The sequence below is a fragment of the Lygodium microphyllum genome, chromosome 11 (genome assembly GCF_053477565.2).
Source record: "Lygodium microphyllum isolate KBCC chromosome 11, Lygodium_microphyllum_v1.1.10, whole genome shotgun sequence".
NCBI classification, from domain to species: Eukaryota; Viridiplantae; Streptophyta; class Polypodiopsida; order Schizaeales; family Lygodiaceae; genus Lygodium; species Lygodium microphyllum.
The window spans coordinates 146,007,904-146,026,252 of NC_141145.1; the positions used below are offsets into that span (position 1 = coordinate 146,007,904).

Sequence of the window (18,349 nt, forward strand, 5' to 3'; positions counted from 1 at the left end):
GGAGAGGGAAGAGCTAGTACAAAAGGGGAAAGTGGAGTAGCACAACACAAGTGTCCAACCACATGTCATGAGATGTGACAAGTGGTGGGACACTTGGAAACTTGTGTGACAAGTGTCTTGACACTTGTCTCTTCTCTATGGCCTTCCTTTTTGGACTGAATACTATCAAGAATAGAAACAACCAAATTTAGTAAGCACAGTCGGAGTACAAAACTTACTATTTTTAGAATGACATCCCTATTTTTTAGGACTAGTATTTTTAGGCTAATTCGAGACTCCTAAAATTTAGAGACCTCCTAAAATTTAGGGACCCCCCCCTCCCAATATGGGTGTCATATGAAAGCTTTTTCCGTGTACATCGCAAAAACGGTATTAGAATCTTCATGTGACTTTCCTATGCAAAGAAATTTGCATTTCAAGCTTTCAGCCCACACATGCACATTATACAAGCATTTCATGATCATGCCATCTTGTTGATTGTAATTGTATGTTCTAGTGGATCTAGCGCACACTTCAAGGCATCAATCTTTTCTGTGTGCGAGTCTAACCCTAATATGCGTGAGTTCTGGTCACAGGCGCCCAATCGGGCCATATAGATGAAAGTGTAAACTATCTTTTCTCTAACCCACCGCGTGGATCCACCATAACCTGTGACCACTCATCAATGGCCAGCTCCAATGCACTTTTCTTTATATCTAATTAGTGCAAAGGAAATGAATTTAATAAATCATTATATAGACAAATTAATGAAAAAGGATACAAATTATGTTTCTAAAGAGTTGTGACAGCCCTCTGGCTTTTATTCAGCTGTCCTTAGCTGAAAAGCTTCTTGATATGGCTGAAGAATGTTTGGGTAATCCTTCATGAATTTTTCATCTACCCACTGTGCATCTGTTGTGGGTAGATTCTTGAATTTTAGTAAGAATTTTCGTGTCACAAGGCCACTTCTCGTGGTTCGATCCTTGTGAAACAAAATCTGTTCAGGTTCCAACAGTTGCTCTGTTTCTTCAACTTCTGGGGAATCTTCAATAATGGGTTCCTTTGGTTCTGGTCCTATGTAAGGTTTTAGCAAACTTACATGAAAAGCATTGTGTATTTTCCAATGAGTAGGAAGCTCAAGTCGAGAAGAAACTTCATTTATTTTCTCAATCGCTTTGAAGGGTCCAAAGTATCTACTAGAGAGCTTTGGAAAAGATGAATTTTGACCAGAACCTTGTTTGAGCCTGCTTTTATCAAACTTTAGCAAGACATATTGACCTTTTTCAAAAGCCAAAGGTCTTCTTCGTTTATCTGCTTGCTTCTTTTGTCGCTCTTGGGCAACTTTGATAGTGGCTCGAACTTGATCCATTGTGGTTTTTAAATCTGAAGCAAACTCATCAGCAACAAAAATCTTATCTTTAGTGCGAATAATTGGAGGAGGAATCACTTTACCCTGTACTATTTTATTTGGAGCTTTTCCAGTGGATGAGTGCACTGTATTGTTGTAAGCAAACTCCAATAATTGAAGATATTTCTCCCATTGTGACTTATGTTCACTAACATAAGCTTTCAACATATCCAAAAGAGTAAGATTCATCACCTCTGTTTGGCCGTCAGTTTGAGGATGAAAAGCTGAGGAGAACTTTAAAGTGGTTCCCAAATTCTCAAATAAAGCACGCCAAAAGTTACTTGTGAATTTGGAGTCTCTATCTGAAATGATCTCAGAAGGCATACCATGTAATCTGAAGATATGTTGAATGAAAAGTCTTGCAGCTTGTGCGAATTTCAATGTTTTATAACATGGAATAAAATGTGATTGTTTGCTGAATCTATCAATTATGACCCAAATTATATCATGACCTTGAGGTGTTCTTGGAATACCTGAGATGAAATCCATTGTGATAGATTCCCATGGATCTTTGGGCACTGGAAGAGGTTCCAACAATCCTAGAATCTTCTGCCTATCATACTTGGATTTTTGGCATACCAGACAAGCCTCAATGAAGTTATGTGTATCTCTTTGTAATGTTGGCCAATAAAAGTAGCGCTCAATTGCACTTAGAGTGGCTGCCCTCCCTCTATGCCCTGTATAAGGAGGTTCATGACTTTCTTTAAGCACCTTTTGTCGAACAAGAAGAGTGATACAAAGGCGATTGTTCATGAGAAGGTAACCGTCTTTGATGGAATAATCTGGATGAGAACCTCCTTGCTGTAAATTTGACCAAATTGCTGCAAAATCAGTATCTTCATCATAAGTATTCTTCATCGTTTGAAAATTTTCATGATGAGCCACTGTAATAATTGCAATACGAGGCACTCTAGAAAGTACATCAACAACTACTTTTTGTTTCCCTGGAGTGTACATAATTTGAAAATGAAACATAGACAAGAAATTTTCCCATCTTGCATGTTTTTCCTGCAAATGCTTTTGAGTCTTGAAATACTTCAAGCTTTGCTGATCAATTTTAATAAGGAATTCATTGCCTAAAAGATAATGTTTCCATATCTTTAAAGCATAAACCATTGCTAAGAGCTCATTTTCATAAATGTCATACCTTTTCTCCACATCATTTAGACGGCAACTTTCAAAGGCTACGGCATGGCCTTCTTGATTTAGCACTGCACCAATACAATCATCGCAAGTATCTACTTCCACCACAAATGGTTTTACCAGATCTGGAATGATAAGAACAGGTCCAGAAGTAAGAGTTGTTTTCAGCCTTGTGAAGGCTGTCTTCTCTTTTTCCTTCCATTGGAAAGAGATCTTCTTCTTTGTAAGGTCATGAAGTGGAGAAGCCATATGTGCAAAATGCTTGATGAAGCGGCAGTAATAAGAGCATAAGCCAAGAAACGAATGCACCTCATGTACATCATGAAAATGAGGCCATTCTTGGATTATCCTCATCTTTTCAGGATCCATCTGAAACCCTTCAGAAGAGATGACATACCCAAGGTAATTTATTTTATGCATGAAAAATTCACTCTTTTTACCATTTACCAAGAGTCGATTTTGTTGAAGTAATTATAGAACAATTTCCAAGTGTTGATGATGCTCCTCTTCATTCTTGCTAAAGACAAGAATATCATCAAAGAAAGTATCGACATATTGTCGATGCTCTCTAAAGATGCGCTCCATCATTTGATTAAAGGTGGCTGGTGCATTGGTTAATCCAAAAGGAACCACCAAGAATTCATAATGACCGTATGAAGTGCGGAAAGCATTTTTATGTACATCTTGTGGTATTACCCTAATTTGATGATAACCACTCTTTAGATCAATGCGGCTGAAAACCTTTGAGCCTCCTAGACGATCCAAAATGTCGTCAACTCTGGGAATAGGAAACCAATTCTTCACAGTGATTTTGTTAAGAGCTCGATAATCAATACACATCCTGAATGTGCCATCTTTCTTTTGAACAAGAAGAACCGCTGAACAAAATGGTGAGCTACTTGGCCTAATTAGCCCAAGGTTGAGTAGGTCTTTGACTTGCTTTCTGATTTCTTCTTGTTGAGGACGGCTCACACGATATGGTGCTATATTAGGCGGAGAACTGCCCAGGATAATATCAATATGATGATCTTCTGGCCTTTCTAGGGGAAGCTGATAAGGAAGATCTTCCGAAAAACAATCTTTATACTTTTCCAAGATCTGAAGTCGCTCTTGGTTTTCAGCATTCATATTATCTTTTACATCAGTGACATAAAGCAAACAACATTGAACACAATCCTTAATTGCTCTAGAGACTTGCATATGGCTTACCATAGGTATGGTGTCTCCAGAAACTCCAGCTTGGATCTCGTATTTCTTGCCTTTGTTGGTGAATTCTACCTTCTTTTTCTGAGAGAAGATGGTTGAATCTACTCTATGATTCCAGGGCATGCCAAGAATCACATCGCAACCATCAAGGTCTCCGATACACAAGGTATCTTTGTCATTGTAGCCTTGAATTTGAAACTTGAGCTTGCCAATGTAAGGTGTCACAGTCTTCACTGTGTCACCTTCATCAGCATTTAAAGCTTGGCGAACTTCTGCCGCAGTGTCCATCTCTTCATTCTTTAATCCAAGCTCTTTAGCTAATTGCAAGGAAATGATATTTTCATTCGCCCCAAGATCTATCAAGAATAGTGCTTGCTTACCTTGCAACTGTCCCCAAGCTTTTAATAATTTGTGTATCTCTGGAGTGTGAGTTGTGTTTGCAACTACATCACTGATAGCATTGATTTTCACTGGCAACTTAGGCATGTTGTCAGAAACCTTGCTTTGTCCCTTGTTTGGACATTGCTTTGCTATGTGGCCTGTTTGTCCACATTTAAAGCACTTCCCTTCTTTCATGAAGCGTTGCTTTTCTTCTTCAGAAAGTTGCTTTGCTTGTGGGTATAGATTGGAGCGAAATTGAGGAGCATTAGGAGGTGCATAGGGCTTCATCTTCTTTTGATTTATGGTTGCTTTTGCTGCTGTTTTTGTCCTTCATTTGGGGCTGAATACTCCTCATCATCAGCTACTCTCTTCTTATCATTCTTTTGGAATGATTTGTTGCCATTGTGCTCCATTTCCCATGTCTCAACATGGTCAATGAGTTCCCTGAGACTAGAACAATGATAATGATTAAGAGCAGTACGAAGTTTAAAATGCAAACCTCCTTGAAACTTCCTAAGCTTTTCCGAACTGCTGATCTTCTTCAAATGTTGGACCTTCAAAAGTAGCTCCCAAAATCTCTTGGTATAGTCACCAAGTGACTCATTTTTCCTTGCCAAAGCCGATCCCATTCCATTTTTACATCTCTTTTGAAATGAACAGGAAGAAATTGGCTTTGTATCATGCGAACAAAGAACCGCCATGATTTTGGGGCAGCATGATCATATTCCAACCCCGTCCACCAAGTATAGGCTAAGTCGGTTAAATGTAAAGCTGCAAACTTAATCTTTTCTTTTTCTTTATACTTGTCACGACCATACAAAATTTGAAATTGACGAATAAACTTCAGAAGAAGATCAGGATTTCGGAAACCATCATACATACTGAACTTGATCTTCTTTTCAAGTTGAGATAGTGACTTGGTCTTCTTCTTCTTCTTATGCCTTCGTCCATGCCCGGATCTTGAGGTTGAAGATGATGAAGTGCTTGATGGAGATGAAGATGAAGACGAGCGTGAAGAATGTCGACACCTTTGACAATGATGAGATCTTCCACGAGAAGGGTGTGACTCTTCATCACTAGAAAAGGGTCCATCAGGGTAGGCGCCAGATGACTTTAAAGAAGAGGATGAGCTTCAACGCGATCTCTTTCTTTGTCTTGAAGTAGAATGAGACTACCTCTTAGAAGTAGTTGGACTTCTTGATCGGCTCCTTTCATTGGTATGGCTTTGTCTCCTTGAAGCAGATGGGCTTCTTTCCTTGAATTCTTTGGGATTCTCAACTTTTTCTAGTTTGAGAAGTTGGTCACGAATTTGCTGATTCTCCTCTCTAAGACTTTGAATGGCTTGAAGGATAGCACTCGACTGATCCATTAAGACTTTTTAAGAAAAAAATATGCTCAAGCACTTAATGCAAGGGCTGAAAACAAACAAACTTATAATTGTAAGCACTACCAGTGTTGGGGTGAAGATCGAGCCAAAGCTCTGATACCACTGTAAACGCCCCGAACAACGTAGTATGCTTAACAATTATGATATTCGCTTGTTTTCGAGATTTAATATAAAAGAGAATGAACACTTAAAGCTGAAAATGAAAATTACTCACAAAATTACAGCTATGAAAATGTAAAAGTAATGGAGACAAGATTGAGGGTTGAAGATGGGCAACCCCCCCCCCAAAGGAATGTATTTCTGCTCAACCCAAGTCCCTTAGGGAAGAGCTCAATTACAATCAACCTGAGAGTGAGGAGAAGTAATTCTCACTCTCACAAGATCATGCAAAGATGTACAAACACACATGCATTATCTATTATGCAATGATAAGAACTGAATTTCTTTACAGTATGAGACAAGAAAGAGGGGAAATCAGCCTTTCTCCATCGTTGAATAGTAGTACATGGATAGTGCTTGCTTCTTGTTGCTACAATGGAAGAAAGAGCTTGAGAAGGAGGTACTGTAATGAATTTACAGGCTTGCTGTCTTGTAAAACAGGAGTGATAGAAAGGGAATATGGAGGAATTTTATAATGGAGAAGTGGGGAATGATGATGGGGATGGATGGGGCCAGTTTCTGGCTATCTGGGGGTGCTGTACATGAGTTTACAACAAAGAAAAATGATGCTGAATGAAAAAAAACGAGCTCTTATTTATAGAAGAGGGAAGAGCTAGTACAAAAGGGGAAAGTGGAGTAGCACAAGACAAGTGTCCAGCCACATGTCATGAGATGTGACAAGTGGTGGGACACTTGGAAACTTGTGTGATAAGTGTCTTGACACTTGTCTCTTCTCTATGGCCTTCCTTTTTGGACTGAATACTGTCAAGAATAGAAACAACCAAATTTAGTGAGCACAGTCAGAGTACAAAACTTACTATTTTTAGAATGACATCTCTATTTTTTAGGACTAGCATTTTTAGGCTAATTCGAGGCTCCTAAAATTTAGAAACCTCCTAAAATTTAGGGACCCCCCCAATATGAGTGTCATATGAAAGCTTTTTCCGTGTACATCACAAAAACGGTATTAGAATCTTCATGTGACTTTCCTATGCAAAGAAATGTGTATTTCAAGCTTTCAGCCCACACATGCACATTATACAAGCATTTCATGATCATGCCATCTTGTTGATTGTAACTGTCTGTTCTGGTGGATCTAGCCCACACTTCAAGGCATCAATCTTTTCTGTGTGCGAGTCTAACCCTGATATGCGTGAGTTCTAGTCACATGCGCCCAATCGGACCATATAGGTGGAAGTGTGAACTATCTTTTCTCTAACCCACCGCGTGGGTCCACCATAACCTGTGACCACTCATCAGTGGCCAGCTCCAATGCACTTTTCTTTATATCTAATTAGTGCAAAGGAAATAAATTTAATAAATCATTATATAGACAAATTAATGAAAAATGATACAAATTCTGTTTCTATTGAGTTGTGACATCCGGTGAGGAAAAAGATAAAAGGTTTATAATAAGGCACAGTTATTTTTGCAACATGTGTTTATGTATCATGGCATGCCAGAGTCAATCATTAGTAATGGAGACCCTAGAACATAGTAATAGGGAACGGCCATCTCGAGGCCCCAAAACGCGGAAACGCCATCTTGAATGGATGAGCCGAATGGGGACGCCAAAATGAGATGGGAACGTCCCCTGTCCGTCCCCAACACCTATCCTCCCGTCCCGGCCGTCCCCTACCCCGTCCCCTTGTCACGCCCCCTATTAGGGAACATTTTTTACTCTTTTCTTTTCTTTTCTTTTTGGAGTGGATGTCTTTTAGGGGATGGTTTTTTTATATATTCTTTGGTAGTGTACATTCACCCACACACACACGGTAACATGGGACCAGTTTTGGGGATAGAGAAGGAAATAGAGACGGGCCCACGGAGACAAGAATAATAAATTGCCATCCCCTGTTACCATGAGAGAGGGCTCTAACATGGGGATGAAACTGGGACAGGAAGCTCCAAATGGACATCATCTATTACTATGCCCACACATCCATCCACCACATCACATGCATACATTTTCAAATGCTACTTATGTCATTCCCTCCCGCGTCCCACTCCTAGTCTGGGCAAAGATATCAATTGTTGTTGAAACTAGCATTTTTTCTCTGCCCTTAGGGAGCTCAAAAATTACATAAACCAAAGATCCTTAGCCAATCGAGCAAAGTTATCAACTATTGTTGAAACTAGCCTTCTTTCTCAGATAGGGTGGTAAATAACCTTATTTAGCACTAATTACAGCAAGTATAAAATTCACATAAACTAAAAATGCAAATGTTACCACTTCATCTTGGACATTGAGCAACTTGTTGGCCCTAAAACTTGATGGTGAAGAAAGAGAGAATATTATAGAGAGAGAAAATTCAAAGATTTGTCGAGAGGATTCATCAACTTGCATGGTAACTTTTCACCCAAGTGATCTTAAGTACTAATTAGCCTGAAATTGGCATTAATTAATTTCATTAATGTCAATTTCATAGCATCACAACTGACACTAATGGCTAATTAAATGTTCCAAGTCAAGTTGACACTCCGTACCATCTAGTATTTGTCAACCACAACTTATTACAACTTTTGCTTTTGACACCAACTAGTATCCAAGGGTCTTGGGTTCCATACTATAAAATAATTCACGTGCACCTCACATGTGCAAGTCACATTTGCACATTTGATTAACTTTTGATCAAATGCTAAGCAAAGCAATAAAATTTCACATCCTTATGACAAACCACCCCCTTGAAATCCTTGCAATCATCCTCGATTGCACTTCAATGTGCCTAAGCCACACATACTGTACTAGAATTTCCCAAACGGCATCAGAGTAAAAACAACATTCGCGACTGCTACTTAGCCATGCTAATATCGAAGACTTGCTGAAAATTTCCAGCCAGCATAAATAAAACATAAGAGCCATAAAGAATCCAATACTACTACCAAAAACCCATAGACTGCATTTTCCATTAGCATATCTTAACTATTCTGGCCAAACAACAATAGCAAAGCATAATTTGAGCACAAACCATGGCTATACTGTCAATGGCATTCATAAAACATGTTGTTGTCCATAAAACTAGCTGAATACCACTGAAAACTGATGAACATCACTAAAAACCCGCAACCGATAATCAATCTTTGATGATCATAAACTGATGCAAACTAATGTATATTCATGCATACCGATGCAAATGTATAGCTTCAGAGCTGCAGTGAAAACCATACCCATCTACATAGCAGCTACAGTCAATAGTACACTAAATAGTGACCTCGTGGCACACATACTATCAACACAATTACCTAAATACATGTTGAATATATCCAAGATCCACTATATACGAGAGTTGTCCATCACTAGAGAAGTGGAAGCGCTACCTCCCCATTGAGTATCAAGTAATGCTCTGGACCGTTGCTCTACTAAATCTAACTAAGCCTAATCCAAAGTCAACTCTAACTAAAAAGCCTGGAGGTAAAGCTATAGCAACATAAGGCAGTCTGCCAAGTCATCATCTTCCATCCACTTAGTATCCATTGGTGATAGTTCTTAAACTTCACCAAATACCTTCTAGAAACTTTACCTCTGATTTTTCCATCTTTGTATACCAAAACTTGCTCAGGTACCAAAATATCATCCAACTCTTAAACCTCGAGCCAAATTTCAGTAAATATATCCTCAGGCACATCATCATGAAAAAGCCTCAACAAGCACACATGAAAAGCATTATCTCCCTAGCAATATGGAGGCAATTTCAGCCTATAAGCAACATCGTTGATCCTCTCTAACACCTAAAAGGACCCATAGTATTTGATACTCAGAGTTGGATACAACCTCTCTCTATCTTTCATCTCTTTTAGACCTCTAAAGAATATATTTAACCTTTGCATAGGCTACATCCATGTTTTCTACATACCAATCAGCTTCAAATATCTTTTCTTCGTGTGCAAAATAGTGGACACTTTCTTGCCACATTCCACAACCACAAATAGAGCTTTGCCAATGCAACTATGCACTATATTAGTATATGCAAACTCTACCAAAGGCAAATATTGCTCCCACTGTGACTTATGCTCGGATACATAGAACCTCAAGAGATCAAGCACTGTAGAATTGCCTCTTTTGACTAGCCATCTATTTACGGATGGAAGGGTAAAGAGAATTTCAATGTAGTACCCATATTTTCTAACAGCCCCTTCCAAAATAAACTGGTCATCCGAGGGTCTCAATCGCTCATGATCGACCCTAACATGCCATGATACTTAAACACATGCTGCAAAAATAACCGTGCTATATGATCATCCTTTATCTTCTTTCTCACCAGAATGAAATGGGCTTGCTTACTAAACTTACAAATAATTGTCAATATCCCATTATTCAATGTAAAGTCCATAGCAATGCTCTACCAAGGCCTATCTAAAATAAACAAGGGTTGCAATAAACCCAACATCTTTTGCCTATCATACTTCACTTTTTCTGACATACGATGCATGTCTTAACAAACTCCTTAACATCGTGTCTAAAAGAAGGCCAATATAAGAAATGCTCCATTGCTCTAACTGTAGCATCAATCCCTCTAAGTCATGCCTAAGGAGGAGCATGACTCACGGTGATCACTTTGGGCCTCAATTGATTTGTGACACACAATCATCCATGCACAAAGTGCTCATGCCTTTGGCCATTGCAAAGCTCATCGTATACATTCGCAAAGTCTAAATCAACAGCATACTAATCTTTCAACTCAGTGTGACATACCATAGTAACAGTCAAAATTTGAGGCTTACGTGACAATGCATCAACAACCACATACTTTTCTCATTTATGTGCACAATCTAAAAGTGAAACATAGATATCAAGTTCACCCATCCCGTATGTATCTCAAACAACTTAGCCTAAGTCAAGAAAGTGTGTAAAATCTAATGATTGGTCTACATTGTGAAATCAATCCCTAAAAGATAGTGTTACCATGTCAAAAGTGCATTAAAATAGCAAGCAATTCTATCTCATAAACCTACAAATTCTTTTCTACACCATGGAAAACATGACTCTCATATACCACAACTCTGGAGTCCACCATCTCACATTGAAACAGACCATATGTTATTTCCACATGCATCACACTAAACAACAAATAACTTCCTTAGATCTCACAACACAAGCACTGGATCTGAAGTTTTTTCCTTTAACTTCTCAAATGCTAAAACTTCCACTACTATCCACTTAAAAGGCACACCCTTCTTTTATAAGGCATGAAGTGAAGATGCAATTTCAGCAAAATTGCATACATACTTCCTATAATCGAAGCGTAGAACTAAAAAGCTATGGATCTCATGTACATGACTCAAAGGTGGCCACAAACATATTGCCTCAACATTTGCAAGGTCTATATAAATACTACCAGCTAATAGTATGTGTCCCAAAACGTGAATCTCATGCAAAAAAAATCCACTCTTCTCATCATTAATGACACGCCTATGCTTATGCAACTCATTGAACAAAATGTCCAAATGCTTTCTGTGCTTTGCCTCATTCTTCAAATAGACAATCATGTCATCAAAGAAGGTGCCCACAAATCCCTTGTGGCCTAAAGATGCAATCCATCATCTAATTAAATGTGGCAAGAGCATTCGTAAGTCCGAAAGGCTTGACAAGAAACTCGTACAACCCAAAAGATATCCCAAAAGCTCTCTTAGCCACGTCCTCCACTCTAATGCAAATCTGACACTACCCACTTTTCAAATCTATACGGCTGAATATGATTTCTCTCTACAATTTATCCATAACATCATCAATCCAAGAAATCAAAAACATATTCCTTATTGTGATTTTATTCAAAGCACAATAGTCAATACACATATGCCATGAACCATCCTTTTTCTGTACCAAAAGCACTAGAGAACAAAAGGGAGATGAGCTAGACTAAATTAGCCCTTTTTTCAACACAACTCATTCACCTGACTCATTATCTCCTCCTCCTATGTTGCACTTACCTAGTAGGGTGATGAAACGTCCCCCCAAGGATCCAACTTACACATGAAAAACATTGCAAGTCAAACTCAATATACAACAAACTAGGCATCAGACTTACCTCCCAACCATAGAGCCAAATGGGCTCACCCCCAAGCCTAGGAGCTAGCAACACTCCGAGCCCCAACCACATCCCAAGGATTGGTGTTCCATGCCACCAGCCCACACTATCCCAGTGTACAGATGCGTCCACCAATAGGCCATGAGTCCAAGAGTGATAGTCACACAATGCATGTGCACAATAGGGCCTTGAGTCCTATTTATAGGACTTGGCTACCCTAATCCCAAAGTGTCCTAAGTGCATTCATACTAAGTCACTTCATAACCACCATGACCAATATTGCTAGCACCCATCTGAATGTCTAGGGATATAACATGTGACTTATTAGGTTAGCTACTTCCAAGTATAAGATTTATGCCATGATCTTCTAGCCTTTTAAAAAGCGGTAGCTACCTTGAGAGACTGAGAGAAACAATCAATATATATTTTCACAAATGAAATGCAACCCTTCTCCAACTTTGACATATTTGCAACATTTTCATTATAAACCTTATCCTTACTAAAAACCAAATACATTGAAAGGCGATTTTTCATTACTTTGAAAATGGAAGCAGCGGATACAACAAGGACAAATTTCCCTTTCAACTTTACGTCCAAAGCATGGCTCTTGCCCTTGTGCTAAATAGTAATCACTTTAGCATGCAAATCAATCGTTATATGCACATGATGGCACCAAGGTATACCAAGACATCACAACCCTCAAGAGGAACAATAAAGAACTCTTCGTTGTCCACATATCCCTGAATGTGTAAACAAAGCTTTCCCATGAGCAGTGTGACAGGCTTTGCATGGCCCTTGCTGCCATATCAACTTCTCCCATGGGTCCCTTCTCATCATCTTTGATGCCTAGACAAGCTACCAAGTTCGTAGAGATAAAATTGGGTCACACTCCATTATCAAAGAAAATCTGAGCATATTGGTATATGATTTTATTCTATGCTCGACATAATTTTGTAGCATCATCATTGACTAATCACTAAGAACATTCGGCATCAATTTAATTAATGATTTGGGCTTCTTACCCTTGAGATCTCCTTGATTTTTTTATTTTCCAGCTTCCTACCTATTGAAGCATGGGGCGGCCGTCCTTAGCCATGTGACCCTCCTATTCATAAACAAAGTATTTATTTGTAGCTCTTAATTCTCTCCATTGTGCCTCTCAAACTCTCGATCTTTGGCCAATTAAACAAAGATGTCAACTATTGCCTTTAACCAGGCCTTGCACTGGTTGTATCATATTCTTCATCTTCCTACCGATCATTTGCATCTTGTAGCCTTGAAGGACCCGCTACTTATTCAACAACCACATTTTCTCTTTGCTATCCATACTATAAGCTTGTTCCAAGATTAAGCATTGCATTTTCCCCTTCATTATGTGCATTTTCAGAATGAGTTGCATCATCACTGCTTAATCCCATCTCACTATAAGATGGCATACTTGCTATAAATGAGTTTTCACTATGTGCATTTTCCCCTTCATTATGTGCATTTTCAAAATGAGTTGCATCATCATTACTTGATCTGTCTCACTATAAGATGACATACTTGCTGTAAATGCTCAGCCAAACACAATTTCAGCACTTGAGCAAACCTTTTGACCTTCAATCGCATGCCTCAAACTCACAAAGTCAAGGGATTTGATGCTATCCTAACGATGGAACTATGAAACCAATCTTTCTTCTTGGATAAGGTAGTAAATAACCTGATTTAGCACTAATTAAAACGACAAGTATAAAATTCAATAAACTAAAAATGCAAATGTTACCACTTGATCTTGGACATTGGGCAACCTGTTGGCCCAAATTTTGACACCCCGTGCAGTATTTCTTTGACTAGTATTGCAAATGGATGGAGTATATCTAAGATTCTTTAACCTCCTCCACAAGTCCAACTGCCTCTTGCTATCATAAATGACCAGCAAGCTTTCAAATCACTTTGCCCCTTTATTTGCTAGGGGATTGGCCTTCACCCATGCTCCTTGGGAAACAAATTAGCCCCAAATTCAATGTTGGCTAGCTGGTCTCTTGAATCCTCTTAAAATACATTCATTTCAGCTCTACAAATTCAAGTTTGAATCTTTCAAATATAGGCAAGCTTCCTTGGCTAGTCTCTTGAATCCTCTTGAAATACACTAATTTCCGCTCTAAAAATTCAAGTCTAAAGCCTTCAAATCCAGGCACGCTTCCTAAGGTGGCTGTCAAACCCTAATTTCTGCTACAAATTTTGGTTATTTGCCGTAAATTAGGGTTTACAATAGAGATCCACCAAAATCTCCACCTCTAATGGTAGGATTGATATAAAACTTGAAGCAAAGCTGAAAAATGGCCAAAGAAAAAGAGAGAGAATGCTGCAAAGAGTTCTACTCTAAAAAATACATACAACAAGGGGTCACACAACAGTGGTAACAAGGATAAGGAACAAGAATCTCTCATGAAAGGCACTCAGTACATGGTTTTGAGCCAACAAATGTTGAAAACACTTTAGGACAGCAAGCATTGAATGTGATTGGTGAGCATGCAACTCAAATCACATATAAATTCCACAAGTACTAGATGCTCAAGAAGTAGATACAGTGTTTAGAGCACAATTGGCGAGTGATATTATAAACTTGGAGCACTTGATTCCATGACATCAATTTATTAAGCTTATGCAATGAGTTCCCGAAATTAAGAGGGGGGAAGTTTATTTCCCATTCTAGAGAGCCAAGTAAGACTGGCTCATGTGTAATATTTCAATCAAAAGTATTGCATATAGTAGTACCTATAATACCAAATGTACAAGGAACTTTGGTTCAACAACATGTTCATTCATTAGGGAATCATGTGCAACATGTCTCTTATGGACTGCAAACAATTCCTTAAGTCATCTGTGCATACAAGTTATTTTGGGGGTGGATCAGTTTTTCAAGCTCTGAATACCACTGCATCCACCAATGTCATGCAATATGCAACTAGTTTTCAGCCATCTATGCTAGATGTTCAAGGGATTTATCATGGAGAATTGTAGCACAAAATATACAACGGCATGTGTGGTAAGTTGTAACATTGGCATGCAACCAAAATGTAAACCAGAATGCTTGGTCAATTGGGGGATCCTTATGGGCATATGTTAAATGCAAATGCAAAAATGGCTTCACCCAGGCCACCATTTTTGCAGACACCAACATATACTTAGCACCTTTGTGTAAAGTCAAAGACTACAAAGAAAATAGGGCAATGATCAAATTGAAACTTTCAATCATGTGCGGAATATATTGAAGACTTTGACCTTTATTTAGCAATTTGGTGCAACAGATTCTAAGGACAGTTTTTTTAGCATTCAAAAGTGCGCAAGGCAACCACTTTCCTAAATGGGAATGCACTTTAATGGTGGACATCCTTTTCTATGCAAGGCAAGGCATCAACAACTTGGGAGCATTTTAAACATGAGTGTTATGTTGAAACAAAATGTCATGCACAATACAATGGTACCACTTGAGAAGTGTCCTCATAGGGAAATTGTTCACTTGCCCACCCAAACTAGGAATAGGATCTTATAGTGGACCAATTGCTTAGTGTACTTCCGAGCCATGCCATGTTTATAGAAACTATGAGATAACTCATCGAAGTGACCAAAAGGTTCACCTAAGATTGAGTCAACCTCCTAAAACTAATTTATAGACCCTTAGGTTACAAGGTCATGCTCATTAAGCTAACCCACACATTAGTCATTTATATATGATATTCTTTTTCATCCTATATACTTGAGGTCAAGAAATTCAAGGTTAAGCTTCAGTTGCCTGCACAATCCAAGCAGACTACTTCATTTGATTACATCAGAAATTTGTAAAGTGATAAACATCAATAAATGGTAGTTTTGGTAATCCCAAAAACGAAGAGAAAATTAAAGCTTGCCTGTTCCTTCATTTTGTCTTGGAAGGTTGAAGGCAGCATGTTGGGAAACAGCTTTAGAGCCACTGGAAGTAAGAATTCCATGAATGGAACAATCACAAACACCGCAAAGGGAACAAGTCGAAAGATGTCTGCAGTCGTCCGGGTGAGTTGTTGTCTTTCCCTCCTAGTAAGACTCTTTCCACCTGCCAGCTTAAGCAGCAGTCTAGAAGAGATCCTTATATCTGCCCATAGAAGCTTGGTTCCCAACCAATAATGCTTAAGCATATCTCTGAACTCCTCCTTCCAGTGTGTTAGCTTTTTGGCCCAGTCCTCTCTAAAAGAGTGGAAAGCATGGACAAAAATTGCATCAGCACAGGATAATACAAGGAAAAAATTCACAAAAACTAACATGCAAAGAGATTTGTACCTGCTCATAGAAGCAACAGCTCTCAAAGCAGGCCCAATTCCTAGCAATGAACTCCACAGTTTCTTCAATAAGCTTACTCCTTTATTTTGCATCTCTTGAACTCGTTTTGCCTTTGCTTTAGCGGAGCTCAGCCCTACTACTGCCTGATCACATTCTTCTGGAGATGGTTCGGGCTTTTTCACTCCTTTCTCCTCTTTATGATCTGTATCATCATCCTGGTAATGGACAGCCGATGATGCAGAAGGAGCTGCTGTTGATAACTGACGATAAAATACTCCACATTCTGTATATGAAACTGTGCCGAATCTGTGATCTGGTTGGCCCTGGGCCCCGGATTTGGAAATTCTTGGAACCAAAGGCTGGTGATCACCTGGAAGCAGCCCTCTCCAGATCGTGGTTCCCTGAACTATACAGTTCCTTTGATCGTTGTGACCTCTGAAACCTGCATTAAACCTGTTAATCTTTCCTGCAGCCTCATTCTCCTGTGCTGGTAAGGCATAGCTGGCAGAAATATGAAAGCCTTCGCAAGAATTGCCAAAATATCCTTTTGCAAGGTGCCTGGAAATCCTCCTTCTAACAACTGCAAGGTGTTGGTGTGCCATTATTGAAAGTCAAATGAAAATTTAACCATCACCCTTTCCTAAGCAGCTACTTTCAGGAACCTGAAAATGGAAGCAATCAATGTCAGCAATGAAACATATCTACGCTTTGTAAGTGCCCTCATAAACAATGATGTGGTGGACCTTAAAGATAGCCAGAAATCATGACAATGTCTTCAGAGTCATCCTTGATTCGAATAAGGCCATCAGCCTACCGTGAACCCCCCTAAGACTGCACAATAATGAATCTACAAGAAACCCCCTGCAACAATTATGCACAATACCAAACCGCATCATACTTTAAACAGCCATAAACACATTTTTTTGCATGTGCACTCTTCATGAGACGTGATGGACCTTGAAGAGAGCAAAAATTAATGACAAGGTTTTCGTTATAGACTCAAAACAGCCCTTGATTCAAAATGAAGCCATCACCCTACATTTAAACCCTCACAATACTAAATCCCATCCTACTTTGAACAGCTACAAGATGATAACATCAGCCTACAATCAAACCTCCCGACTGTACAATAATGAACCTAATAAAAAGAATCCTGCAGCAATCGTGTACAATTATAAATGGCATCCTAATTTGCAAAGCAATCTCATTACATGGTGGACACGTGAATAAGCTGGCATGCTGTATCGACAGCAGCCAACGTTCGATGCGTACGATTAAGCAGCAGTATTCAGACCTCCGTCCCTCCCTTCCTCTCTCCCTCTCTCCTTTCTCGTGTGTGTGTGTGTGTGTGTGTGTGTGTGTGTGTGTGTGTGTTCTGGATACCTCTTCGTCAAGTAAGCCTCGGAGGCAGTCAGACGATCCGAGACGACTTCCAGCGAGCTTGTCCCTCTCTTGGGGTTTTGAAGGTCTCTTTTCCTGCGAGGAGAGGCTTACTGAAACGCGAAAATTCACACGGGCGCGTTAGAGTCAAAACTTCACAAGGGCACGTTAAGAGGCGCCTGACCGGCGGGTTTGAACCCAAGGCCTTAAGCGTAGGCCATTTAACCCAAGTTAATTAGGGATCATATTTCAAATAGGAATAACCTTATCATCGTTAGTATTGTAGTGGCATATCCTCTAACGTGCAAGGCCAATAAATTGCACTACAAAAAGGGAATCACAAATGTGTTGATGAGCCATGTTGAGTAGTCGAAAGCAAAGCAATGCCAAGAGCACCTTCAATCCTCTTAATACAAGAAGAAGTAGGGAACTACGATGATACACAGATTATTGAAAGTATGAAAAGACATAGTAGACTTAAAGAAGAATGGGACCTTGCTATGGCACTAAGGCCCATGATAAGTGAGATGCACCTTTTGCAAAATTAATGCTCTTCTTTACAACCTGCATTCCTAAATCCTTGCATATTGAATCTTCTAATTGTTGTCCACCTACTTGCATCTTGCATCTCCTGCAATTGTGATACCTTTAGAGTTTGAATTCTTGCACATTGATGCAACATCTTATCCACAATTTTTGCAGCTTCCTCTACAGCAATACGTGTACTTTATTCCAACGCCACTTTAGTTTCACAATCTTCACCCTCTCTTTCTACATTTCAACTATCTACAATAGTTGATTCTCCAAGTCTAGATATTCTTGCCTATTTTGCAATTCCAATTCCATTTCACCCTTGTCCTACAATGTAACCTTCACATTGTTTATGACAAAAGAGCCTTGTAAGATTTCATAAGAGCGTTGAACCATTGTGGCCAACCAAACTGTCACGTTAGACCACGCACTTCTTGAAGCAACATGTGC

General features: G+C 39.2%; 1 protein-coding gene across 1 annotated transcript in view; it reads right to left on the bottom strand.

Annotated features, from left to right (window-relative positions):
• LOC148029484 (uncharacterized) overlaps positions 1 to 17,528 on the bottom strand; it is a 67,266-nt gene extending 49,738 nt beyond the window's left edge. The window contains exons 1-3 of the mRNA XM_087688323.1: positions 17,372 to 17,528; positions 15,989 to 16,650; positions 15,583 to 15,895 (exon numbers count right to left, since the gene is read on the bottom strand). Of these exons, the coding sequence (XP_087544449.1) occupies positions 15,583 to 15,895; positions 15,989 to 16,590 (915 nt within the window). The 5' untranslated portion in view covers positions 16,591 to 16,650; positions 17,372 to 17,528. The remainder of the gene's footprint in view (positions 1 to 15,582; positions 15,896 to 15,988; positions 16,651 to 17,371) is intronic.
• Positions 17,529 to 18,349: the final 821 nt, after the last annotated feature.